General features: G+C 49.9%; 1 protein-coding gene across 1 annotated transcript in view; it reads right to left on the reverse strand.

Annotated features, from left to right (window-relative positions):
* Positions 1–26,318, reverse strand: part of KIF15 (kinesin family member 15) — a 927,627-nt gene that overhangs the window by 21,843 nt on the left and 879,466 nt on the right. The window contains exon 34 of the mRNA XM_086941724.1: positions 17,029–17,160. Coding sequence (XP_086797850.1) covers positions 17,029–17,160 — 132 coding nt within the window. The remainder of the gene's footprint in view (positions 1–17,028; positions 17,161–26,318) is intronic.

The following is a 26,318-nucleotide window of genomic DNA, read 5'->3' on the forward strand; positions in this document are numbered from 1 at the left end:
TTAAGGCGATCCTAATCTGGTGCGTAAATTTCCCCAGTCTTGCTAGTGTCGCCGTGGTTGCTGAGGAAAAGCACAGGGCTGACGCTTCACTGCAAGACTTCATGCTATTGGTGATAAAAATTGGACGCAGGAGTCACCAGCGTTAGTTGTTAAGTTTGGGACAGCAGCATAGGAGGTACAACCAATATTCCCTTCTGTAGGAGCACAGTCTGCAATTTTTGGTTTCCCCCCTGCGGGCCCATGCAGGGTTAAAATCAGCAATTGCTAGAGTGAATATCTCATAAAAAGAATGGTGTAAGGGCCTCACTTAGGTAGGTTTGTGCTTTGCCTACCATGTAGTTGTTCAGTGGGTCTAAAAGGGTGCTCGAGCGGAGAGATTTGTAGTCGAGATCAAAAGATTTCTTGCACACTTGTCTGTTTATGGCTTTTTTCCAGGCGTCCATTGGAATTTCCAGCTGAGGGATGCTCTCTTCCTCCAGCTTTAACATGGTGAGAGCTTTGCCAAGGTTGGTGTGCCAGGCTGAGAGAGGCCACTCAAAGATGGATCTCAATTGTTGTCTTAGGGAATTTGCTGGGCCCTTAAAATCCTAAGATATAGCTTTATGATCTCCCCCTGGCACATAAGGTCTGGCCTTGCCAAGCCTAGCTCCAGTCTTAGCCTTGAGATCCTCGCTAACCTCGAAATGAGAAGCACAGATATGTATGCTTTGGCTTGGGCTGAATGGAGGAGGGCGTCCAGTGAGCCAGGGAAAGCCAGGTGGCCATAGCTAATAGCTGGCAGCAATTTCGCCTTCAAAAAGGACAATATCGGTCCGGCCGAAGGGCTTAATAAGTATAGGCTCAGTTGCTTTAGCAGGTGTGTGATCTTTTTGGCCTTAGATAGCTGTTTCAGATGGGCGTTCGCCTTGGCTCGCTCCGTAAGTTATACCTCTAGGTAATTATAGGACGCCGCTGATTTCCCATTTGCCACTGTATTTTCTTTTTCAGATGATAACTCCCGAAGATGACAACCTTTGTCTTCCTGGTTAACTCTCAGGTTGTTGTTGTTATAACTAAAAGTGCGTTTATTGGTCTTTGGAGGCCCACCTTTGTGTGATCCATGATGGCGGTATCATCGACATATTGTAGCACAGGCAGCCTCACGGTTCCCAGCTTTGGTGCTACCAGGCTGGCTCCTTTCAGGGAGTCCCCCAAGTAAGCAGTATACAAGTTAAAAAGGATGGGAGCCAACATGCATCCTTGTTTCAGCCCATTGGTAGTTGTTATTTTGGGGGACACTGTGCTGGCACTTGTTTTGACACGCACCCAAGTGTCCTCGTATAGCGATCTGATTACCTTCAAGGCGTTTGGTGGGATGCCCCATTTTTCTAATTTCCACCATAGTCTTCTGCGTACAACTTTGTCGAAGGCTGTGCTGTAGTCTATGAAGCAGCAGAAAAGTGTTTTTTTTGTTCTTCCTTGCTGCCTGGGCTGATAGGTGCGCTAGTGCCAGTACATTATCCATGGTCGAGGATTGTGACCTGAAGCCAGTCTGATGGAAGGGGGTGATGTTTTTTCCTCCAACTAAGTCTCAAGATCCTTCAGTAGGAGGCGGGCATAAGCTTTGGCTTCCAGATCAAGCAGAGCAATGAGCCTACAATTTGATGGCTTAAGGGGGCATGCGGTTTTAAAAATGGGGACCAGTATGGAGCCCCTCCAAGAATCAGGGGTTTTGGCGGTCAAAAAAATGTAGTTGTAGGAGGGATTAATGTTGTTGCCCAAAAGTCAGGAGCCTTTCTGAAGATAGGTGCTGGTAGCCCATTGGGCCCAGCCGTTCATCTTCTTAATGATCCTAATGATCATTTGAGGGTTTTTCTGGGCTGGCGGTGGGCGCTGCACCTCAGCCTGTGCTTCCTGGCCCGTGGGGGTGGTGCCAGGGCTAGGAGTTGCTACTCTTAGCTTTGCGCTGGAGTGTTGAGGTTGTCCTGCTCCGCGGGCGATCTATTCAGAGCTGGCTCTATGTAAAGGAGCTACTAAATATAATTGCTTCACGTGGGTCAGCCAGTCTTGCTCTGCTACTCTGTTTTCTCTTAGGACTCCTCTACTGCTCAGCTGATTTATATGTCTCCATAAGCCTGCTGGATTCTTCTGCTTAAGCAGGGAGAAGACTGAGCCATTCCCTCTCTATGTGGGCTTTTTTATGTTCCCACAGTTTCCTCCTTAGGGCTGCCCTCAGTGCTGTGACAGATGGACCCTCCGTTTTTCCACCCCCTTTTTTCTTTTATATGAGCGCATTGCACAGGAGTCATTTACTTTCACGTATATCTTTGCTTATGCACATGCTTCCACCAGCTGCTTGGACTTTGAGCCTGAGGGCTTGAAGTTGACCGATCTTCTCTTGTAGATCTTGTTCTGTATTCTCCCAGATCTTTATGGGTGAGATCGACGTTGATGAGCTCCCTTCCTGGTTCTGATCGAACCAAGATTGGAACTTCTTGCCTATCTTATCCAACCATTTGATCCTCTACAGGACACTATGCTTTTCGGCCCCTCTTCACTCTCCGATGACTTGGAGGATGGTGGCTGAGGGTATTTCCAGCGGAAACACCGTGCTTAATTGCCTGTGGTCACTTTCAGTCCTATTCACGACAACAAAGTCTTTCAAACTAGCCGCATGGCTCTACTGACCATGATGTAACCATGATGCAATAGATTCTGGAGATGACCCGGAAGGTCTGTTGGGGACGCCAAGCCTTCGAGCGGGCTTCTTTCCATGCGTGGGTTATGGTCAGCCTGTGATTGGCAAGAAGGTCATAAAGGGGAGCAGCCCTGTCCGGACCCCAATGGGGGATTCGGCTTAATCAAGCTCCTTCAGGTTGAAGTCCTCAGCTAGGATAACTTGATATGATTTGTATTTATTTAAGAGGTCGTCTAGTTTCCATGACAGTGCCTCCATCCATTCTTTCATGGTGGTCTGCGCCGGGTTGATATAGCAGTTTATTATCAGAAGGCGCAGTGTATGTGCGTTGAGGTTCAGGTGACCGATCTGTAGAGCTTGCAACCCTAGTGAGTTCAGATTAATGTCTGTTACTGCGAGGACACTTGCATGTTTTATAAAAACTGATAGACCGCCAGACGGAAGGCCAAAGAGATTCCTTTTTGTTGCTGGCACGTAATGCTCATGGTACCGCATCAGTAGGGTGCTAGCCAGTGCCCAAGTCTCTTGAAACCAGAGTATGTCTCCGGTTTTCAGGAACTGCTGTAGTTTTTAATTTTCACGGATTTTACTGATCCCTGTAATATTCCATGAGATTATAGTTAATTGCTGCTTATGTGTTCCTCCCCTGCCAGGCCTGATGTCTCAGCTGTTAGGGATGCTGTTGCACTCTTTTTTGGATTCCAGGCATATCTGGTCCAAGGGGAGTTGCGCAGATGACCCGCTGGTTGTTGGGGCATGAGATCCTGATGCTCATTGGGTCCTTGGATCCCATCCGTCTTCTCCCAAGGGTTCTAGAGAGGTCTGTTCCGTGCAAGACCAACCAGGGGCCCTTGTCCCCATTTTCAGTTGCCCCAACCGGCAGTACAAGACAAGGTACAGTCTTCCTCTAAGCAACTGGATCGAACACTTCAAGATATCATGGCCGCCATCAATGGGGTCCGATCGTCTCTGGAATCCCGATTGGACACTGTGAACATCTTACTCTCACTTATACATGCAGACCTCTGGAAAACGGTTGCAAGAGTTAAGGAGATGGAGGATGTTACGACAGAACTCACTAGCGATACCTACCAACTTAAAAAACAAGTACAACAATTGCAGGAAAACCAGGTTAAAATGGAAGCGCAGCTAGACGACTATGAGGGCAGGGCGTAGCAAAAAAATGTGCTGGACTAAGAGACAGAATGCCAGAGCCCTCCCGTGGAACTAACAGCAAACCGGCTGGCGGATGAGCAAACTTGGTTTCCAGGAGCTCAAGACACTGTGATCAGCCTAAAGATGGAAGGCGTGAACTACAGATAAGTGGGGCAGGCTGTAACGTGAGGGGACTATGGTGTGTTGCTCTGGTGGCAGACGCCCTGAGGGCTCTGACAATCTCAATTGCACATTTGTTGCGAGTGGTGAGGGGGTGGGGGACACAAGCACCGCACTAATTGTTTACAATACCATTTCGGGCTGAGATCCAACAACACCATACTTATAGGTTACTTATTGGAATTATTCAAAATTGGGCGGGGAGAGAAAGAGGCTGGGTAACAGACACCTTTCCAGATTGGACGGAGGAGACAGGCACTCTGCCTTGTTGGGGAGTGGGTAGTTCGAAATCCACAAGCAAGGAGGGAGGTGCAGTTGAAGGGATGGGGGTGTTGGGGGGCGGGGGGGTTTGTTATGTTTTTTGTAACCAGGTCACTCTATATAATTCAAATGAATCAGCCACCCAATATATCTTCATTCACAGACCGCGCAGTTCCCTATCTGCACGTATAATCTGTGCTAGTACATCCCACCTAATAGCTCACACTGTGGGAGGAGGGTTTGCTTTTGACATGGTGACTCCGGTTAGTATGCTCCAGAGTCCCGTCCAATGGCAAAATGGCCAAGAACATTGTAGAGACTTCGCTGTCTGTTTTAACGTGGAACGTCAATGGGATGGGGGATAAAATAAAAAGGGGAATCGTGATGCAGTACCTCAAACGACAGGCCCCCGATGTAGTTCTGCTACAAGAAGTGCACTTGGTGGGGAACAACTGTAAAGCTCCGACTAGATGGGGATATAAACTCCTGGTCCATGCTGGCTACACCTCAGGATCAAGAGGCACAGGTATTTTGGTAAGGAGGAGTTGCACTCACTCCATTACACAAATGGGCAGACCCCCAGGGAAAATCTGCAGTTCTAGAGGTAGACTGAGAGGGAAGGCCACTCAATGTCATCTCACTATATGTTCCACCAGCACTAGGTAAGGAGGCGCTGACCAATTTGGGAAAGATCCTGATTGATCTCCCGGTGGGGAGATTTCAACATGACACTAAACAATCAAATATGTAGGCAGCCAGCAAACCCTCAGACACGGCTTACCACACACATGTCGGAGTTTATCACGGACATGGGCATCACTGACATATGGCATCACTTGCATCAAGATCTGACCCAATTCACTTACTACTTAAACACCTATAAGAGCCTCTCCAGCACAGATTATCTCCTAACCCATTCAGCAAGCATTGGCACCCTTTCAGAAACCATGCTGTCTGCCGCGGGGTATCTCGGATCACTCCTCGGTATGGGCAGAGCTCACATACCACAACTAGCGCCAAAGAAACACAATAGTCATTAACCCATGGCTGCACAAGATCCCGGATATAAAGTAAAGCCTAATATCACACTCCGAAAACTATTTCAAAGTTAACGTCGGGTCTGTGGACTCGGCCCAGATCATATGGGAGGCCTTTAAAACGGTGGTGAAGGGACAAACATTGGCACTCAAGGTGGGTTACATAAAAATGCAGCAAAATCAGGTGGAGCTGCTTGAAGGCGAGCTCCAACATCTTGAGGCAGAGTGCAGATTATTACCCAGCGAGGCCATTAGGCATAAACTGAAAATTAGACAAGTTGAATACAAAACTTTAGCCAGAGAGTAGCCGCAGCCAGGCTGCTGGCCACGTGACATAGGTTTTATGAGTTGGGAGATAGGGCGGATAAACTACCTGCATGGTTGGAAAGGAGTAAACAAGCAGAACGCCGGGCCCCTCGATTAAGTGTCAATATCGCTCAGACTCTCTCGAGCCCCAGGAGATTGCAGACGCCTTCGCTGATTATTTTGAATATGTCTACATACCCTCAGTCTCCACCATAGCAGAGGCCTCTCGCCAACTACTGGCAGACATATTTCTACCTACCTTGTCCCCATGCGACAGGGACTCAATGGAGGAAGATATCACAGATGATGAAATCAGCACTGCAATAAGTAATATACAGTCGGGGAAGGCAATGGGGACTAATGGGATTCCCATTGAATTCCTAAAATCAACTGTCTTGCCGATCACGCCCTATTTGAGAGAGATGTACACTGAAAGCTATGAGAAAGGGATCCTGCCAGAGGATCAGAGATTTGCCTCAATCTTTGTGATCCGTAAACCTGGGAAACCTATCGACAGCTGTGGGTCTCTTTAATTAACGCTGAAACAAAAATCTTTGCGAAAATATTGGCGAAAATATTGGCCTCTCGCCTAGCCCCTGTTATTACTTCGCTGATACATGTGGATCTGTCTGGCTTTGTGCCCGGCCGAAACACGGTTCTAACTATCCGCCGCATCCATATTGTGCTAGGCGGTAAACATGTCATAGAAGATGCAGTAATGTTATCCCTGGACGCAAAAATGGTGTTTAACTCGATTGACTGGCCTCACCTATTTAAGGTGCTCCGACTCCTAGGGTTTTTCCCGAAATCCATGGGATGTATCAGGCTCCTTTACACAGATCTCAAATGCCAGGTCAAGGTCAACAATCACACATCCAAAATATTTCCATTAAAAAGGGTCACTAGACAGGGATGCCCCCTGCCCCATTGATCTTCTCCTTGATGCGCGAGCCACTGGCAACATGTGTCAGGGGGGATCCACCTCTGAGATGGTTGAATTGGGCTGAGGGTCAGGAAGACCTGAAAGTCGATAGACACCATCCAATCTTCCTTCTGCAGCGCAAGAAGAACCTGAGCCAGGGTCAACATCTTGAATTTCTCCTTCTTGAGATAAAAATTCAAAACCTGGAGGTCTGGGATCGGCCTCAAGCAACAGTTCTTTTTGGGAATCAAGAAGTGCAGGAAGTAGCATCCTTGACCTCTTTCCTGCTCCGGAACCATCTCGATCACACCTTTCTGTAGTAATGACAAAACCTTCTGCTGGAGAAGCAGAAGGTGCTCTTCCAAGCACAAACCCTGGAAGGGAAACAAAAGAGGATGGAACTCCAAGAAGAGTAGGGTATACCCATTCTCTACAATGTTTGTCACCCAGAGGTACGAGTTACTTACCTTCGGTAACAATGTATCTGGTAGAGACAATTCTAGCCGCAGATTCCTTAACGTAGAATTATCCCCTGGCGTGAGACTGGATCCGGAAAACTTTTCTGCCACAGCATCCCTGCGCACCGGGGGCACGGCACCACGTGACTCCGCCCTGAAGTCGTCTGCATCTGTAACGTCAGCGAGGATACATTAGTCCCACCCCGGCGCGCCTACGTCATTTTTCTTCGGAGAACTTTTCTGCGCCACAACGTGGGGCCCTCCCTAACAAAAGTTGTGAGAATACTGGAACAGTGTGCGAAAAAACCCCGCTAATCAGAAGGGAAAGAGACAATGGTGAGGAACAGAACCGTCCAGAATAGAGCCAGGTACGTAGCACCAAGATCTAGAATGAAAGAACAGGACACCACTACTGGAAAGCAATTCTGCAACAAATACAACAGCCACCCCGGGGCAGAGGCATGTAGCAAAAGACCAAGAAGTCTGCAGCCACTGCCCGGAATAGAAAGGGACAGAACGGAGAGCAATGGCCATCCAAACTCAGACCACACCAGCAGGGAGAAAGTCTCCCGAACGCTAAAGTCGAGACCATTGTGGGTTCTGTGGAGGGTTTTTGCGTGTGCAGGAAATTGGCGCCTAAACTGGTAGCGTTATGTGTTAGAGTGACAAGGAATAGTGATGGAACGGTGCAACAAGGTCAGACGAGACCCTGAAACCTCTGCAAAGAGTGGCAAGGGCCCACTCGGTAATTATAACAAAGATCCTGTGCAAATGTTACGCGAGGTGTATACAAATGTCATACTTATTGGAAGAATAAATATTAGTTCAATGAAACAAGGTGGACACTGTTCAAAGTTTCTTTTTCAAAAGTTTGTAAAGTCGAGACCAGCCAAGGCACCGCAACCCCAAGGACTGCCAAGGCATAAGTGCAAGCAACAAAGAAAAGAAGCACGAGCGAACCCCACACTGGAGACAAGGGTACAGAAGTGCTTACAAACTAAAGAATGGAACAACAACAAGGCGAGCATCCCCCGATGGAGGGAGTAAGAAAGACACTTGCAAAAGGCAACCACCCGGAGGCAGGCGAGTGCAGAAGACCCAGAGGGCCCTCGCAGAACGGGAAGGAAGGGCGGGTCTTGAAGGAATCTGCTGCTAGAAGCACAAGTTACTACTTGTGTAACGATATATCTGTAAGAGACATTAGTTAGTGATAGATTCCTTACCTTAGAATATCCCCAGGCGTCAGACTGGATCCGGAAAGTTTTGCGTAGCAGTACCCTTGCGCGTCGGTAGGCGTCGTCTGCGGCTCCGCGTCCGTCGTAGGCGTCATGGGCGCTGTGATGACGTCGTCGGAATACTTAGACGCCGCCTCCGCGTGCTGACGTCAGTTCTTAGCCACAGCTTTTCCGCGCCAGAAGCGCAGAGCCATGACAAAAACCGACACTGGTGCCAAGAAACTAGGGCCCTGAAAGGGGCTGACCTTAACCCTAGATATCGGTTCGCAGAACGGGGAGGATGGGTGGGTCGGTAAGGAATCTATCACTAACTAAAGTCTCTTACAGATATATCGTTACACAAGTAGTAACTTGTGCATCTGAAAGAGACACGTTAGTGATAGATTCCTTACCTTGGAATAGATACCCCAGCAATACCATCCCCGTGGTGGTGGGTCTGCGAACCAATATTTACACCAGAAAGTCCTGGAGAACGGAACGGCCGAAGTAGCCGTCCCTCCGGACTGGACTGTCCAGGCAGTAGTGCCTTGCGAACGTGTGCAACGAGGCCCACGTAGCTGCCTGGCAAATGTCCTGCAAGGGCACACCTCGGCCCAAGGCAGTTGTAGTGACCGTGGCTCGACTGGAATGAGCCCTCAGCCCAACAGGGGGTTCCTTCTTAGCCAAGGAGTAACATGCCTGGATGCACATGATAATCCATCGAGAGATGGTCTGTTTGCGCACCGCTTTCCCTTTCTTAGCGCCCGCGTACCCAACAAAGAGTTGATCATCCACCCGGAACTGCTGTGTGCGGTTCTGATAAAATGAGAGCGCATTGGGTCCAGACGGTGGAGCCTCTCCTCCTCTCTCGAGGGGTGCGGAGGCGGAAAGAAGGTGGGCAATGTGATGGATTGCCCAATGTGGAAGGCCGTGACCACCTTAGGCAAGAAGGAGGGCCTAGTCCTTAAAACAACCTTGTCCGGATGGACTGAAAGGAAAGGAGGCTTACAAGAGAGAGCCTGGAGCTCACTCACTCTCCTGGCAGAGGTGATGGCTACCAGGAAGGCGGTCTTCAAAGAAAGAAGGCGAAGAGGACAGTTGTGAAGTGGCTCAAAGGGAGCGCACATCATAAATGTTAGAACCAGGTTCAAGTCCCATCACGAAGGGAACAGGAGGAAAGGTATGAGTGATGCCCTTCAGGAATCGATTAACGATAGGGGACATGAACTAAGACGGTTGGTCAGGCAGCCTCAGAAAGGCTGAAAGAGCCGAAAGATAGCCCTGGACAGTGCCCAGAGCAAAGCCCTGCTGGGCAAGAGAAAGAAGGAAGAGAAGAACCTCAGAGAGAGGGGCATTGAGGGGATCCACAGCCTTTGCTGTGCATCATGCCACAAATCTGTTCCACCTGCAGGCGTATACCGTCTTTGTGGAGGGACGCCTGGCTGCCAGAATGATGTTGCAAACTTCAGGAGGCAAGTCAAATGGCCTCAACTGTCGCCGCTCAATCTCCAAGCATGGAGGTGGAGACTGGACAGGTTCGGGTGGAGGACCGTCCCATGCTGCTGCTGCGACAGGAGGTCCTCCTGAAGAGGCAGACGAACCGGGGGATCGACTGACATACTGAGTAGCTCGGGATACCAGTACCTTCATGCCCAGTCCGGAGCCACAAGGATGACTTGTGCCCGGTCGCGCTTGATCTTCTTCAGCACTCTGGGCAGAAGAGGTATAGGCGGAAAGGGATACAACAGACCGCAGCTTCACTCGCGACGAAAAGCGTCTCAGAGCGAGTGCCGCCTTGGAAATTCCAACGCGCAGAACTAATGACATTGCGCGTTCTCTTCGGTGGCGAATAGATCTAACCAAGGCTCTCCCCATCGCAGAAAGAAGCCTTGCGCCACCAGGGCCGGCTCTAGGCTTCTGGTGACCCTGGTCAGGGAGCGTAGGTAGGGGGCCCGGAAGAGGGGGTCCGGGCGGGGTGGAGCGCGCAGGCCAGTAAAGAGGGGAGGGGGTCAGGGAGTTTAGAAGTGGAACAGAGCCGGAGACCGCCAAATCCCTGCCAGGGGCCACCACGCAAACATGTATCCATCCTCAGAGGATTAATATATTAAGAATATATATTGGTGTGGTGGCCCCTGGGGTTTGGTGGCCCTGTGCAGGTGCACAGCTTGCACATGCCTAGAGCCGGCCCTGGCGCCACGTCCGAGTTCAGACGCCATTCGTGATCCATCGAGCACCGACGGCTGAGTTAGTCCGCCCTGGCGTTCAGAGAACCTGCTAGGTGTTGAACCACCAGAGTCACGCCCTGATGTTCCAGCCATTGCCAGAGACGCAGAGCCTCCTGGCAAAGGGTCCACGACCCCACTCCGCCCTGTTTGTTGCAGTACCACATGGCGGTGGTGTTGTCCGTGAACACCTGCACTGCACTCCCTCGGACAGACGGGAGGAATGCTTTCAGTGCCAGACGAATCGCCCGCAGCTCCAACAGATTGATATGGAGCCGGGACTCCGCCGGAGACCACAGTCCTCTGATCTCCGCCTCTCCCAAGTGGCCTCCCCAGCCCTGGAGGGACGCGTCCGTCACAACTACGTGCTCCGGTTGGGGAAGGGAGAGGGATCTGCCGTTGACCCAAACGCGGTCCGTGAGCCACCACTGCAGCTGTCTCGCAGTGCCCTCCGAGATCAGGACATGGTCGGACAGGTTGCCCTGGTGCTGGGCCCACTGAAACTTCAGGTCCCACTGCAGAGCCCGCATCCGCCACCGTGCGTGATGCACCAGAAGGATGCAGGAGGCCATCAGCCCCAGGAGCCGCAGCGTCAACCTGACCGAAACCCGGGATAACGGCCCGAAGATCGGAATCAGAGCCTGTATATCCCGAAACCGCTGTTCGGGCGGGTAAACCCGAAACTGCGCCGAGTCGAGAACCGCTCCGATGAAAAGGAGCTTCTGAGAGGGGCACAGGTGTGACCGGCACATTTATGGAAAATCCCAGCTGGTGTAGGAGATCCGCCGTAGTCTGGAGGTGGCTGACGACTGCCTGGGGCGAGCCCGCCTTCAACAACCAGTCGTCTAGGTAGGGGGATGACTGAAACCCCTAACCTGAGCAGATGAGCTGCGACCACCGCCATCACCTTCGTGAACACCCGTGGGGCGCTGGTAAGGCCGAAGGGGAGCACGGTAAACTGAAAGTGCTCGAGGCCTACCGTGAACCGCAGGTAACGCCGGTGGGCCGGCAGGACGGGGATGTGGAAATATGCGTCCTGCAAGTCCAACGCTACCATCCAGTCTCCTGGGTCTAGGGCAGCCAAGACCTGAGCCAGTGTCAGCATTTTGAACTTCTCCTTCCGGAGGAAGCCGTGGACGTTCCTCAGATCCAAGATAGGGCGTAGGCCCATTTTGCCCTTCTTGGGTACCAGGAAGTAGTGGGACGAGCAACCACGTCCTACTTCTGGCCCAGGAACGCGCTCGATGGCCCCCTTGGCCAAGAGGGCCGAAACTTCCTCCTGCAGGAGCCGCAAGTGATCCTCCGATACGCGGTGGTGTTGCGGTGGCATGGCTTGAGGGGTCGTCTCGAAGGGGAGGGAGTAGCCCCTTTGGACGATCTTCAGCACCCACCTGTCCGAAGTGACTGTGCGCCAGTGAGAGTGGTGATGGCGAACCCTGCCTCCCACTGGTGTCAAATGGGCCGAAAAGCACGGACTAGGAGGGTTTAGAGGCGGATGCAACGGGGGCAGGTGTGGACTGGCTCCGCTTGTTTCCCCGACCGCCTCCACGGCGGTTTCCACGGCCGCCGCCGCGCTGGACGACAGTTTGCGGCAAGTGGCTGGCGGCACGTGTGGGGGCGCCCCTTCCTTGGCCACGAAAGGAGCGAAAGGCACCCATTTGCTGGCGCGGGGCCGAGAGGCCCAAGGACTTGGCCGTAGCCCTGGAGTCCTTAAAGCGCTCAAGCGCGTGGTCTGCCTTGTCGCCAAAGAGGCGACGGCCATCGAACGGCATGTCCATGAGGTTATTTTGGACGTCTGCCGAAAAGTTGGCGGATCTCAGCCAGGCGTGGCGTCGTATCGCCATCGTCGTAGCCATCGCTCTGCCCAGCGAGTCAGTAGTATCCAGTCCGCACCTGATTGAATACTTTGCTGCGTCCCGGCCCTCCACTAGGGCTTGGCCGAGTTTGGCCCGTACCTCCAACGGACACTCTGGCAGCACTTCCGCCACCGTTTCCCACAGAGAGTGGGTGTAACGGCCCAAGAGGCATGCAGTGTTGGAAGACCGCAGTCCCAAGCTAAGGGACGAGAAGATCTTCTTGCCATAGTTCTCGTACCTCTTGGACTCCCTGTCCGGCGGGCCGTCGGGAAGGCGGTCTGGGAGTTAGAGGCCTGGATAACCAGACTCTCGGGGGTGGGGTGGGTGGACAGGAAACATGGGTCGCCCGGGGCCGGGCGCTGGCGTCTGGCCACGTTCCTATCTACAGGCGAACCTGTAGCGGGCCTGGACCAAGTGCCCAAAAGAACGTCCGTCAAGGCCTCATTAAACGGCAGCAGAGGCTCCATGGAGCATGACTGCAGCTTAAGGACCTCTGTGAGGAGGTTAGTCCTCACGGCCGCGACGGGGAGGTCAAGGCCCAAGGCCTTGGCAGCCCTCATCAACACCACACCATAAGTAGCACCCTCCTGCGAAGCCACGGTAGGAGGAGAGACAAATCCAGTGTTTGGAGAGGTGTCCAGGCCACTGGCCTCCCCAAGGTCTCCTGTCCAGTCCATGTTAGACTGGCACTCTCTTGCCAGAGGGTCCTCAGACCCCTCCCAATTCTCCTCTTCCCCCATCTCCTGAAATTCAGGTTCGTAAGTGAACAAGGTCGGTTCATAGAAACTAAAATCTCCAAACGGCGTCGAGATCGGCGCCGATAGGCGTCGTCCCGACGTCAGAACCGATTGAGAGGAGGCATCGAGGACGGCACCGCCCGAGGACGACGCCGGAGGGGACACCACACGGACCGACGCCGGGGGGGTCGTAAGGTCCACCGGTGACGATCCATCGCCCGAGGAGGGTCCAGCGGCGCTCTGCGGCGCCGGGCCCGAAGGCACCGACGACGCCGGGGCCGCTGTACCCTGCGGCGCCGGGCCCGAGGGCACCGGCGGTGTCGGGATCGTGGGGCCCTGCGGCGCCGGGCCCGAAGGCGCCGGCGGCTTCGAGGCCGAAGCACCCGACGGCGTCGGGGTCGTAGCCCCCGACCCACTAGGGCCCCCAGACGGGTTCGCTGGGCCCGAAGGCGCCGCGGAACCCGTCGGAGGAGAAAGGGACCTCATGCCCATGAGGAAACGCTCGATCTCCTCCGGCGTCGTGTTCAGCCCAGGGACCGGGGGGTATGGGGCCGAACGCGGCGCCCGCGACTCCCGAGGAGCCGCGTGGGCGGTGTCACCCGAACCCCCGGCCGTATCGCGCGAGCGTCCGGGGGAGTCAGAAGAGCGATGATGTCTCTTCGACTTCTTATGCTTCTTACCTGATGACTTGGACCCGGAGGAGTGGCGCCGACTCCCGAAGCTGTGAAGGCTCCGTCCCCGCGACCTGTCCCTCGACCTCCCGTGGGACCGGGACCTCACACGGCGCGGGGCCGACTGGTGGATTTCGAGTCGCCTGCGGGACCGCTCCCGCCTGGCCTTCCTCGAAAGGGCCCGACATTCGGAGCAGGCCTCGTCGTCATGGTGGACGCCCAAACACATCAGGCACAGGCGGTGGGGATCCGTGACCGACATGGTACGGTCGCACTCGTCGCAATGCTTGAATCCGGGCATCCCTAACGGCACCGTCGGAGTCGTAAAGACTTCGAAATGGATCAAAAGATCACAAAAGTTTAGTCAAAAAGTGACTAGGGAACTGCTCTTTCCAGATCTGTGCTGGCTGGCGCGGAAAAAAGAAGAACTGACGTCAGCACGCGGAGGAGGCGTCTAAGTACTCCGACGACGTCATCACGGCGCCCACGACGCCGACCACGGAGCCGCAGACGACGCCTACCGACGCGCAAGGGTACTGCTACGCAAAACTTTCCGGATCCAGTCTGACGCCTGGGGATATTCTAAGGTAAGGAATCTATCACTAACGTGTCTCTTTCAGATTCGTCTTTACCAGATACATCGTTACCGAAGGTAAGTAACTCGTACATCTTATACAGACTACTAGCTACAGATTCCTTAGTGTAGAATAGATACCCTAGCCATGCCCAAGGGGAAGGAGGATCTGCGAGAGGACCTCCCAAGCCTGGGCGAACCCAAGACCCCGACAGGGGAAAATCGCCGGGACAGGGAAATAACAAAGTCCTTTCCAGCAAGGGATGAGCCACAGAGACAGGGGGAAAGAGCGCAGTCCCCCCACCCCTCCCCCAAGCAGACTACACAGCTCCACAGGGGATGTATCATCACGGCAAGCGGAAGCCCCACCCTCAGCAAGCAGGAGAAGGAAGGGCAATACTAAAGGAGGCCATCAGCCAATGTACCAGGGACCTCCACCGGAAGCCCTAGGTACTGGCAAGACGAAAGGAGACCAGTAGCCAATGTACCAGGGACCTCCATCGGAAGCCCCAGGTACAGGCATTACGAAAGGAAGCCAGCTGCTGATGCACCAGGGACCTCCAGCGGAAGCCCCAGGTACAGGCAAAACGAAAGGAAAGTAGGTCAGCAGCAAATGTACCAGGGACCTCCACCGGAAGCCCCAGGTACAGGCAATGCAAAAAGAAGGCCAGCAGCTAAAGGACCAGGGACTTCCCCCGAAAACCCCAGATACAGGCAACGAAGGGGAGCGCCAAGGAAGAAGAGCAACCCAGAGACTCCAAGGAGAAGAGCAGAAAACAAGGGCAATAACCCTCTAACTGGAACACACCCAGTGAAGAGGGCGGCCAAACTCAACACAGCTGAACGTCAACAGGCCAGACAGAACAGCGCCTCAGTAAAAAGGCAGGTGGAAGAGAAAGACATAGTCGGAGAAGGCTCCCGAAAAACCAGCAGCAGGGGGGCCAGGCCTCCCTCCTAGGCCCCTGGCCGTGGACCAGAAAAATCGGCAGGCGCAGCTGGGTACCAACCAGCCACCAGATGGAAAATAAGAGGAGAAACAAATAGGACGAACAAAGTTGTCAACACAGGAAAATAACCCTTCTGGACCCCAGACAGAGGACCGTGCCAAACGGCAGACAAAAAGGCAAAAACACTGCAGCCTAACGCCCCAGCTGCCCACCACGGGTAAACACGGAAAGGCATTTCGCAGTAGAGCGCCTTGAGTGGAGGGGTGAAAAGAAAAAACGGCAAAGACACTCTCCTACGACTTGGAGCCGAAACCTTTGGCGCTGGAGTCGCCGGCGACGACTCTGCGTATGTCCCCGCGCGAGGCAAGGGATCCGTAGACGTCTCAATCTTCTGCTGCTTTGGAAAGAGGTGGCTGGTACACGAAAGCATCTGCATCTCCGTTCCTTCTGAACTACTGATTCACAAGGTGACTTCTTTGAACAGGGAGTTACATAGTTGTTACATGCAAAGGGGCTGCTGTAATAACTCCTAGAGTCCGCCAAGATGTCTCACTTACTGAGGGGCAACTCATTCGACGGATGTGCATAAGAGCAAGGAAAAGAGCTTTAAGGGCAAGAAGCAATTAAGTTGTCAATTAATTAACTTTTTCAAAAACAGATCTCATTCTTCATCACAAGAGAACTGTTCACTTGTAGACAAAAACAGATTGTTCAAAATTAGAATACACAAAACATTCATAGAAAACACATTTTGTAGAAATAGAACATAATTCAGAATATAATAAATACAGATTTAACTTTAGATTATCAGACTTTATTACTCATTCTATCCACCTGGTCTTTGCCGTACAATCAAAAATATATAATGCCTAAACGACTTATTTTTACAAAGTGACCAGAAAAATATTTCAAAAGCAAGCACTATTTAAAAAGTTAGAGATGAAGGAAGGAAGCGCTGTGAAATGCAAGGAGGAATGATTATTTCTGAGGGTGCTATTATAATTCTGCAGAATGTTTCATCACCTGCCTCTACCAGATTCTACTATGTGTTTGTGGGATATCTCCGACATTGCACAACAACTGTTAGCTTTTACATCTACTACCTAAAACCAAGGCATTAGGACATAAAGCAAAATCCTCAAAAGACAGACTATCAGGCTACCAGTGATTATGGAGAGCTGGTGGAAAAGGTTTATGTCTAAATGTGAAATACCTTCCATGGCAAAATAAGTGCTGGTGCCGAATGTTTCTTTCAGTAGCCTGCAGCCAGTGCTAACCAATGCCACGATTGCAGAATACCAAGGATGCACAGTCTTGATTCTACTTCATGCTTCTTTCTTCCACTACCACATGTTAACTGTTTTTCCACGCGTGCAGGTTGTTTTTCATTACTGCATTCTACCTTCGCCACTTTTTTCAGTCTTCCTCTTCCCCCTCTTGTGTTTATGTCCCTTTTACTCTGGGTCAAAGTCTGAAGATGAAAATTAAGTGCCAGTTCCCAAAAATGAGTACCGGAGAGTCCCACCTGCAACCACTGGCTCAAATTCTCACTGGCCAATCCCAATGTTAACACTGAAAATATAGGAGCCATTTCTTTTGTGAGTTAGGATTCAAAATGTAAGGGAATCTATTCCAAAATGATTATACATATTAAGAGAGAAGTTTAGGTCTTTAACAGAATGGGGCAGAATCTTGCTCAGATGTCGAGATCGGTAACAAATACTACTTAAAACTTCTTATCAATATGACTTCATTAAAAAAATTGATTGCACTAATCAATGAACAAATATTTAATGAGTCGCAGAACATACCTCACTAAGTCTAGCATTCTCCTTCTTAACTTTCACAAGGTACTGAATCTTCTGATTTATGTTCTGGTGACCAAGTAACTTTCCATTCTCTTCAGCAAGAAACTCAACCTGCTTCCTCAGCAATGTAAGTTCCTGTAATTGAGATACACAACTGATGAATATGTGTTGACCTGTCTGGTTGTTTTGACACATATAATAGATTTAGACACGCCATTTTTTGTCTATGTGCATAGCCTACACCTCAAGCGTTTTTAAAAGAAATACAGTAGCCAAAATAGGTGAAGCAAGGGCTGTTAAAAGTAAGTTTACATAATGAAAAGTTACTTACCTTTGGTAACTCCTTATCTGCTAGAGACTTCCTAGCCTCAGATTCCATACCTTGGAATATTCCCCAGGCATCAGACTAGATCTGGAAACTTTTTCATGGTCAGTAAAGCTTGGCTTCGCGTGGCGTCAGTCATCTGCGCCGGAAGGGACGTACCCGGTGCCTATATAGGCCCAACCCCAGTGTGCTGACATCAGTTTGTTTTTACAACTTATCACGCCAAAAGCGCAGAGCCACGAAGAACACTGGTGCGTGAAACTCGGACAGTCCCCAACTCTGAAATACATCCGCGGAGAGGTTGGGTGGGTCGGTAAGGAATCTGCCTCTAGAAAGTCACTACCAGATAAGGCCAGACCGAAGGTAAGTAACTTGTTCATCTTATAGAGACATCTAGACACAGATTACCTACATCAGAACAGATCCCCATCAGAACAGATATCTCATCTCCCCGGAGATGAGATATCGACATGGATTGATACTAGAAAATCCTGAAGGACCGAACAGGCAAAATGCCAGTCCCACCAGACCAGATTGTTCAGGCAGTAGTGCTTTTTAAACATGTGCAGGGAGACCCACGCTGCTGCCTGACAGATATCCAGGACAGGTACTCTGAAAGCTAAAGGTTGCAGCCTTAGTTCTGGTGGAGTGAGCTCACAATTCTTCAGGAGGTTGCTTTCTGGCCACTACATAGCAGATTTTGATGCAGAGCACTATCCATCATTAGATGGTCTGGTTTTGCATCACCCTTGCTTCTGATGTACCCCAAAAAGAGTTGATTATCCACCCAGAACTCTCTTCTGATGTCAAGGTAGAACTACAACACTTTTTGGGTCCAGCTAAAGCAGTCTCTCCTCTTTATTTAGAGGGGTGAGGCAGAGAGTAAAAGACAGGCAGGGCGATGGACTGGCCTCCAGGAAAGGGAGCGACCACCTTTGGGAAGAAGGATGCTCTATTCCGAAGGATCAGTTTGTCTGGTGAGGTACAGCGGCTGAGGGAATGAGGCCTGCTGCTCACTGAATCTTCGGGCAGATATTAGCAACACTTGGAAGGATGTTTTGATGGTAAGGACCCTGATAGGACAGCTGCGTAACTGTTCGAAAGGAGCACATATTAGGAATGTGAGAACTTAATTATGGTCCCACTGTGGCATAATGAAGGGTGCAGGTTTGAGCATGTTTTGGAGACCTTTCAAAACAAGCATTGGCATAGCCAATAGGTCTCGCCTTTGGGACCTTATAAGTGTTTAGCCATGAAACACTTGATGTTGTTGCACCAAGGATATTGTGCTGGATAACTAAACACTTATTAGGTCCCAAAGGTGAGACCTACTGGCTATGCCAAAACTTGTTTATTTTCCAATTGGTGCTTCCAAAGCACGTAATATACAGACAGCATCCTCAGGAGGCTAAACCATGAAGGCAGCCATTTATTTCTTTAGAACAGCATGGCACAGCCGTCCTGGAAGACAAAATAATGATGGAGGATGAAAAATGACGACCCCCAGTACAAAAAAGAATTTGTGCAGCAATCTGAATTAGAAGTTTTGTGGTTAACACCGAACCCCGTGCAATTTTCACCTGATGAATGGAGCAGGTCAAAACCTGTTGAAATTTAACAGTGGAAGAAGTGTGTGAAGACTCAAATCCATATCAAATTATGTGCAATAAACATCAATTCCATGGGGAGCTCCCCACTCGTGCCTAAAAAAAACAGATCAGAGTACCATACCACATTGCTGGATATATCGGATAACATTGAACACATGTTAAATTCAGGTAGTCTAACTGTACTGGTTTTGCTGGATAAGTGAGACGTGGACCACACCATGCTGCTGCAGAGATTACATGGTGGCAGGGGTGGGGAGTTTCCCTTTGGACTGATTTAGATAGGGCAGTGCAAGAATTGTAAAAGCCCTGGGCAGAATGATACTGTGCAATTTTGGTGCTCCCTTTCCCACCGCAATGCTCTTATTTTTGAGGCAATTCGCTGCAATCTAGCACCTTCTTATTGCAATTTAAGGTGAGGGTGCAAGGCAAAAGCCTACCGTGGCTCTAAAGTAACCCATGACATCATACGTTAACATAATGTTGTACCAGACTCTTCAACACATGTAAGACTAGCATCCTTTAATCATTTATTTCAGTCAAACTGCTGGGACTCACAGGCTCACACTTCTCTTCCCCCTCTTTATTAAATGATGACCAGAATCAAGATTAGCCATCATTCAAGGATAAAGTGCTTACATAGATCTGTGTGAGAAAGAAAGGGTCTCCCAAAATTAGGTTCATGGGCTATTAAACTACAGACTGGCTGTAACCGCAATGTAGCAGGTTAAAGAAAACATATGCACACTTAAGGACAGCCGTGGGATATCATTAAAAAAAAAAAGAAAGGAGGGATATTGAAGTCTAAAAATACAAGCCCAAGTTACTAAGGGTGGTTTCATGCAATGCTCCACATTATTAATGCTAGAGGGTAAGAATTATTTCAGACTGGGGGTTTCATTTATTTAATTCACCACGTGAAGGATGTTGCAAGAGCCTTAAGTTATCAGACTTTTTTGGGGGCAAATATATTCATTCTTTAATACAAATTTGGTAATCCAATACTTACATTGCTTGCTTAAACAATTACAAATCTTCACAAATAATGCGCTGTTTAAAAAAATATATATATATTTATTAGAGTTTTTATCAGTTTTGGCAGTTAACAACAATTACAATAAGGCATCCATGATTCACAGTTGTCGACAGCAGTTGTAATTATAACCATTCCATCCAGGGCTGGCCTTGGGGATGGGTGAGCTGGGCGGCAAATGCAGGGACTGTCGCCCCACCCCCTGTCGCGAGGCAGCAACCGCACGGGTGTCAAAGTCTAAGATTCGTGCGAAACACATTTTGACAGATGTCATGATTTTCAGGTGCAAGTATTTATATCACGGTGCATTGAAGTGGCAAAGCGAAAAACGTTGCAATCTTCGCAAACGTTTCCAAAGAATTTAGCAGTTTCTATAATTTACAACTTCACACACCAAGAAGGCAGGAATCAGAAGCAGAGGCTGGCATTTTCAATTTGATAATTGTTCAAGTCCGTAATGAAACGTGAAACCTGTGCTGAGAACAATCAGAAGATCGCTGGCACCATCATGTGGCCATACCAGAGTGAAGCCCGAGAAAAGTTCATAAATCATCCGACTGTGTGTCCATTGGAACAAGTCACTAGACATGCATTTTTTTCTTTTTCGTACAGCAGACATTTATTTATATATTTCAAAAACGAGGCGACATGGGGGTTAATAGGAGACACAAGCGGGTCGGTCAGACGAGTGCAGTGGGGGGCAGGAGAGTCTGTCAAGGAATGCAGACATTTACTTATATATTTAAAAAACGAGTCTACATGGGGGGTTAATACTAGAGACAAACGGGTCGGACAAACGAGTGCAGTGGGGGGCAGGAGAGCCTTTCAAGGAATGCAATGTAAAAAAAAACGTCAGTGGTGAAGCCAGTGGTGCGCACATGCGACAAGAAAAAGTGCTGTGCACGTCGCACACACCTGTGCGCGCTCTGGCAAGCTGATCGCCGCTTTGGGAGCACTTCTCAAAGCCCTCCTAAATGTCTCTCCGAGCAGCGCATGCACGCTGGCTCAGCGAGACCTAAAAATGTACAATAGGGTACTTGAGGGATGGCTGATCTGGCAACCACAGAAATGCCAAAATGACAGAAAGATAGCCTTTTAAAGTGTGCAAAGCAAGGAAAGAATAAACAAAAGAACATGGGAAAGAGGAGCAGGAAGAAGATCAACTTGTCTCGCTTGCTCCAATGGCAGGTGTATACTGCTTTGGTGGAGAGTTGTCTGGCTGCCAAGATAACATTGGAGACTTCAGGCAGAAGGTGGAATGTGGTCAACTGTCACCACTCAACCTCAATGCATGACGGCAAAGTGTTTTCAGATTTGGGTGCAAAACTGGTCTGTTGCTACGACAGAAGATCCTCCGAAGAGACAACCTGATTGGATGACCCGTGCTCAAGCTCAAGCTGTGCCCAATCTGTAGCCAAAAGGATCACTTGGACCTGGACATTCCTGACCTTCTTGAGATCTCTGGGCATGAGTGGTATAAGCGGAAAGGCATGCAGTAGGCCTTAGACCCACTTGAGACGAAACAAGTCTCCGAGTGTAAGCCGCCTAGGAAACTCCAACATGCAAAACTGCGGACACTGCATGTTCTCAACGGAGGCGAACAGATCGAACCAAGATTCTCCCCATTATCGGAAGAGACATTGTGCCACCGCCGGATGGAGACGCCATTTGATATAGGCAAGGCATCAATGGCTGAGTCAGCCGTGGTGTTCAAAGAGCCCACCAGGTGTTGAACCACCGGGGATCTGCCTAGACGCTCCAGCCAAGTCCAAAGGCACAGAGCCTCTTGGCAAAGGGTCTACGCCTCACCTCAGCAGGTTTCTTGGAATATTAAATGGCAGTGGTGATCTCCATGAACTCCAGTACCAGCCTTCCCCCGATTGTTGGAAGGAAGGCCTTCAATGCCAGCCAGATCGTTTAGAGCTCCAACAGGTTTATGTGGAGTCTGGTTTCCTCCAGAGACCAGACTCCTCTGACCACCACCTCTCCCGGATGGTCGACAAATACCAGAAGTGATGCATCTGCCACTACAATCCGTTCCGGTTGGGGAAAGCAGAGGGGTCTGCCACTGACCCAATTGAACTATGCTAGCCACCGAATTCAGGTCCCACAGGAGAGCCCTCATATGCCAGCAGGCATATGTCACAAAAAGGATGCAGAACGCCATGGGGCTCAACAGTCTCAGAGCAAGTCCGCCAAAGTATAGGACAGAGGCTGAAACAGCGGTATCATAGCCTGAAAATCTTCAACTCACTGCTTGGGAGGAAAGACCCAAAACTGTACTGTGTCCAGAACAACTCCAATGGAAGAAAGCATCTGAGAAGGAGTCAGGTGTGACTTCGGCACATTGTTAGTGAACCCCAGCTAGTGCAAGAGATTCACTGTAGTCTGAAGGTCGGAGTTTATTGCCTGGGGCAAGCACACCTTCAAAACAATTGTCGAAGTAGGGAAAGACTGGAAACCCAGACCTTCACAGATGAGCTGTAATCACAGCCATCTGTTTCGTGAACACCCGAGGGGCACTGGTAAGGCCTAAAGGGAACAGAGCAACCTTAAAGTGTTCTTGGCTAACTGTGAACCACAGGTAACGCCTGTGGGAAGGCAGGACTGGGATATGAAAATAAGCATCCAGTAAGTCCAGTGACACCACCTAGTCTCATGGGGCCAGAGCAGACATGACTTGTGCAAGAGTGAGCATTCTGAATTTCTCCTTTTCAGGAGGAGATTGGGAAAGTGCAGGTGTAATATAGGACAATGGCCTCCCTCCATAAAGTAGCAGGATTAGCAACTACGACCTATTTCTGATGCCGCCACCTTCTCTATAGAAACCTTGGCCAAGAGAGCTAGCACCTCATGATGAAGCAAGGAGAGGTGGTCCTCCGTCAGCTTGTCACATAAAGGTGGCATGGGTGGTCACAAAGGGGCAGAAGTAGCCCATTTGGACTAGCTACAAAACCCAACAGTTGGATGTTATTGACATGCATGGTTGCAGGTGATGGCATATTCTGGATGGCCATGATGGTCGGAGTGCATACTAAAGGGAACATTCTCAAAGGTATCCAGCCTTTTGGATTCCCGGTCTAGTGGTGGGGAATGAGTCGGGGTTAACCTTTGAAATAGAGACCTGGCCACCAAGCTCTCCAGAGTGGGATGATGGGTGAGGAAACTGGGATCCCCTGGGATGGGGCAATGGTGGCGGGCAATTGTCCTATGCACAGGAGCCTCTGTGCAGGGATTGGACCAGGCCCAGAGTAGGATGTCTGTAAGGGATTCATTGTACAACTCCCAGTTGAAGCACCTCTGTCTAGACATGTGCCTTGACTGCCACCGAGGGCAGTGTAATATCCAGGACTTCAGCCGCCCTTCGTACCGCCATTGCGAAAGATGCACCCGCCTGCATTGCCTTGGTAGGGGGATTAACCAGGCCAGTGTCTGGGGAGGTGTCTAGTACACTGGCATCTGCCATATCATCATACCAGTTGTCATCAGTCTCTTCACACTGATACCCATAAGGGTCTGCTGTCCCCTCCCATTCATCCCCCATTTGAGGCCTGTCGTACAAATAAGTGCACTTGCTCCATTAGGGAGAATCTGCCCCCTTGGCAGCGCCAGAATCGTACGATACCCATCCTGCTCTGTGTAAGAGTCTGGGATGATGACTGGGTTATCGCCACCGTGATGGCACGGGAGCAGGCGCCAGGGATGGTCGAGGGGGGCTCAACCGGTGCCGCTCCGGGTCCATCAGCGGATCAAAGCAGCCCAACAGGCGCCAGGGGAGAACCCACAGATAGGAGACCAGTATGGGACCCTAACTAATCCAAGGGGCCAAAAGGCACTCCGGCGGGGACAGGCCACCCACATATGATGTGCACAGCCTCATAAAAGTTATGTAACTGGTGGGGGTCACTCCGGCTCCCAGAAACTCTGGGAGGTGCAGAGATGTCCCAGGCATAGGCTCCACCACAGAGCTAGGACTTGAGCGCTGGCACTCCCTCGTCTCGTCAAATGACTGACTGACGTGGTAAATTCTAAGATCTCTTCGTCTTCTTGTGCCGGTGTGACTTACCCGCTTGGAGCGCCTCCTTGACTGATCTTGGGACCTATATTTGGCTATAAATATATATATATATATATATACAACAATCTTAGTAGTGGAGGGTCTGAGGAGTATTTGAAGACCAGCCTAGGTTAAACTCCTCTCCTCTCAACCATTATATTAGCAACACAAAAAACCTATGGCTCTAAAAAGAGGATATTTAAGAACCTCTACATCGACACCTGGGTGTCTAAGTTAGTACACCCAGAGCAAGCCTAGACTAACTAATTCTGACTAAGGGCCGGAAAATTCACAAAAGTAAACCAACAGTGATTGTGGAGGAAACACATTCAAGATTCCCATCAAAAGATTGTATGATCCACAGCGATAGAACAGCGCTGGGGGGACCTGAGCTTCCTCCTCATAAAGCGTGAGATAGCTATGCAATGGGGTTCGCCACACAAACCGCTCCTGATTAGATGGGTGGCTGCGATGGATGTGTGCATGCTGTCGGAAAAATCAGTTTACAAAACCAGGGGTTGTCCCGGGGTCTGGGACAAGAAGTGGGGTCGATGGAATGCCTATAGGGGCGAATTGTGTACTTCCCCAACGGCAGATATGGCTTTGACCAGGCAGGTCATCCCTCAGTGAGTTTGGATATGATTACTGTCGCGCCGTGCGTGCTCTGTGGCAAAGAATGCGGACTGCAATTGTTCACATAGATGTTCCTCTGCTTTGCTTAGTTATGTTTGTTTTAAAATGAAAATACCATAGACCTATAGATTATCCGATCCACAGCTTTGGCTGTTCTATGCACACCTTGCTATCACGCCGCCGAACCCCCGGGATGTCGGCTGAATGGCTGTGCTATTCTGAGACTCTCGCTAAGTGCCTATATGTACCGCAGCCGGCCCTCGGGGTTGTAGGCTCTATGCTGTGTCAATTTGAAATATGCATTAAAGGTCTTGGACAAAAAAAAAAAAAAAAAGATTGTATGATCAATATTATCATTTGGTCATCCTTCAAGGGTCAGATGTCTCTAGATCATTGAGACAAAGATCGTACCCTTATCAGAGAGATGGGATTCGAGCCCACAATCCCTTTAGGACCAAATGATACAGATCTGATGAGATTAAGTGCAGTGCAAAAGAAAATGTGGAAGAGGTGAATCTAAAATAGGATAGAGAACCACCAATAGGAAATTATTTTTATTAATGAAGAGGTCTCTTCCTATTAAAAACAAGAACAGTGCAAAATTATATGCAGTTTACCAAATACATGCATGGGGGCCAACACGTTTCAGCCTCTTGGGAGTAGAACCCTAGGCTTTCTTCAGGGCCTCTGTTCTATCTAGTAAATGCTACTGCGTGTAATGACTAACGTGTGAGAATAAATCATAATGACATAAAAGGATATGGTTTTCCGTCATCTGTTTAGTACTTCTCCGCGTCAACTGGTGTTTCGTACATCTATAACAACAATCACAAGATGGATACATTATTAGAAAACTCACTGTACCCAATTAACTCTCCAGTGGCATTAAAATCGCCCTATAGGACAGTATCTACTAACCCAGTATGTCCGGGGAACAGACCTCACCTCTCCTGGACCTAGCTCAGGAACTGTGAGACCCCGCTCTGTAAAGGAAAGAATGACTAGGCTTTAACAACAACAGCAGGAAGACCATGTCTGTCCTATTATGTGTAGTATTTATGATGTAAGCCCAAGTTCATATTTTCTCCCTTTAAAGAGAAACTCTCTCCTTTCATCCTAACTCCATAAAGTTCGCCCACTCAGGACCAAACCCCTTCAACCTCTCCAACTCAATCCAGAATATTAGCTTGAAAAACCTCCAAATCAGTCTAAAAAGTTAGCTTATTTAGTAATGGTTCTAGAATCCATACTTAAAACTAAACATAACTGTACATAACAAATGTATTTGAAGAGAAATCGTGTGTCTACATCGTAGTTGTAGGAGAGTGGGGTCTGCAATCCTATGGTCATCCCCGATTTTTGCTTCAACTGGTTTAGGACTTTCCCTGGCTGTGGGCCTGCTAATCAGACCACAGCCTAGCTGTCTCTCTCTAAATTGTCATCCATGTACCCTAGGTGCATATCTAATTGGATACTGAGTCATCTTATCAGTCCCTGTACAGTGTACCTTAGGTACCCAGGGCATAGGTGCACTCAGGGCCTACCAGGGGCTGCAGCATGTATTATGCGACCCCTGGCTGGCCATCCAAATCTGACAACTGGCTGATCAATCAGCTGGGGCAAGGTGGTGTAATCACC

Source organism: Lissotriton vulgaris, chromosome 10, assembly GCF_964263255.1.
Source record: "Lissotriton vulgaris chromosome 10, aLisVul1.2, whole genome shotgun sequence".
Lineage (NCBI taxonomy): Eukaryota > Metazoa > Chordata > Amphibia > Caudata > Salamandridae > Lissotriton > Lissotriton vulgaris.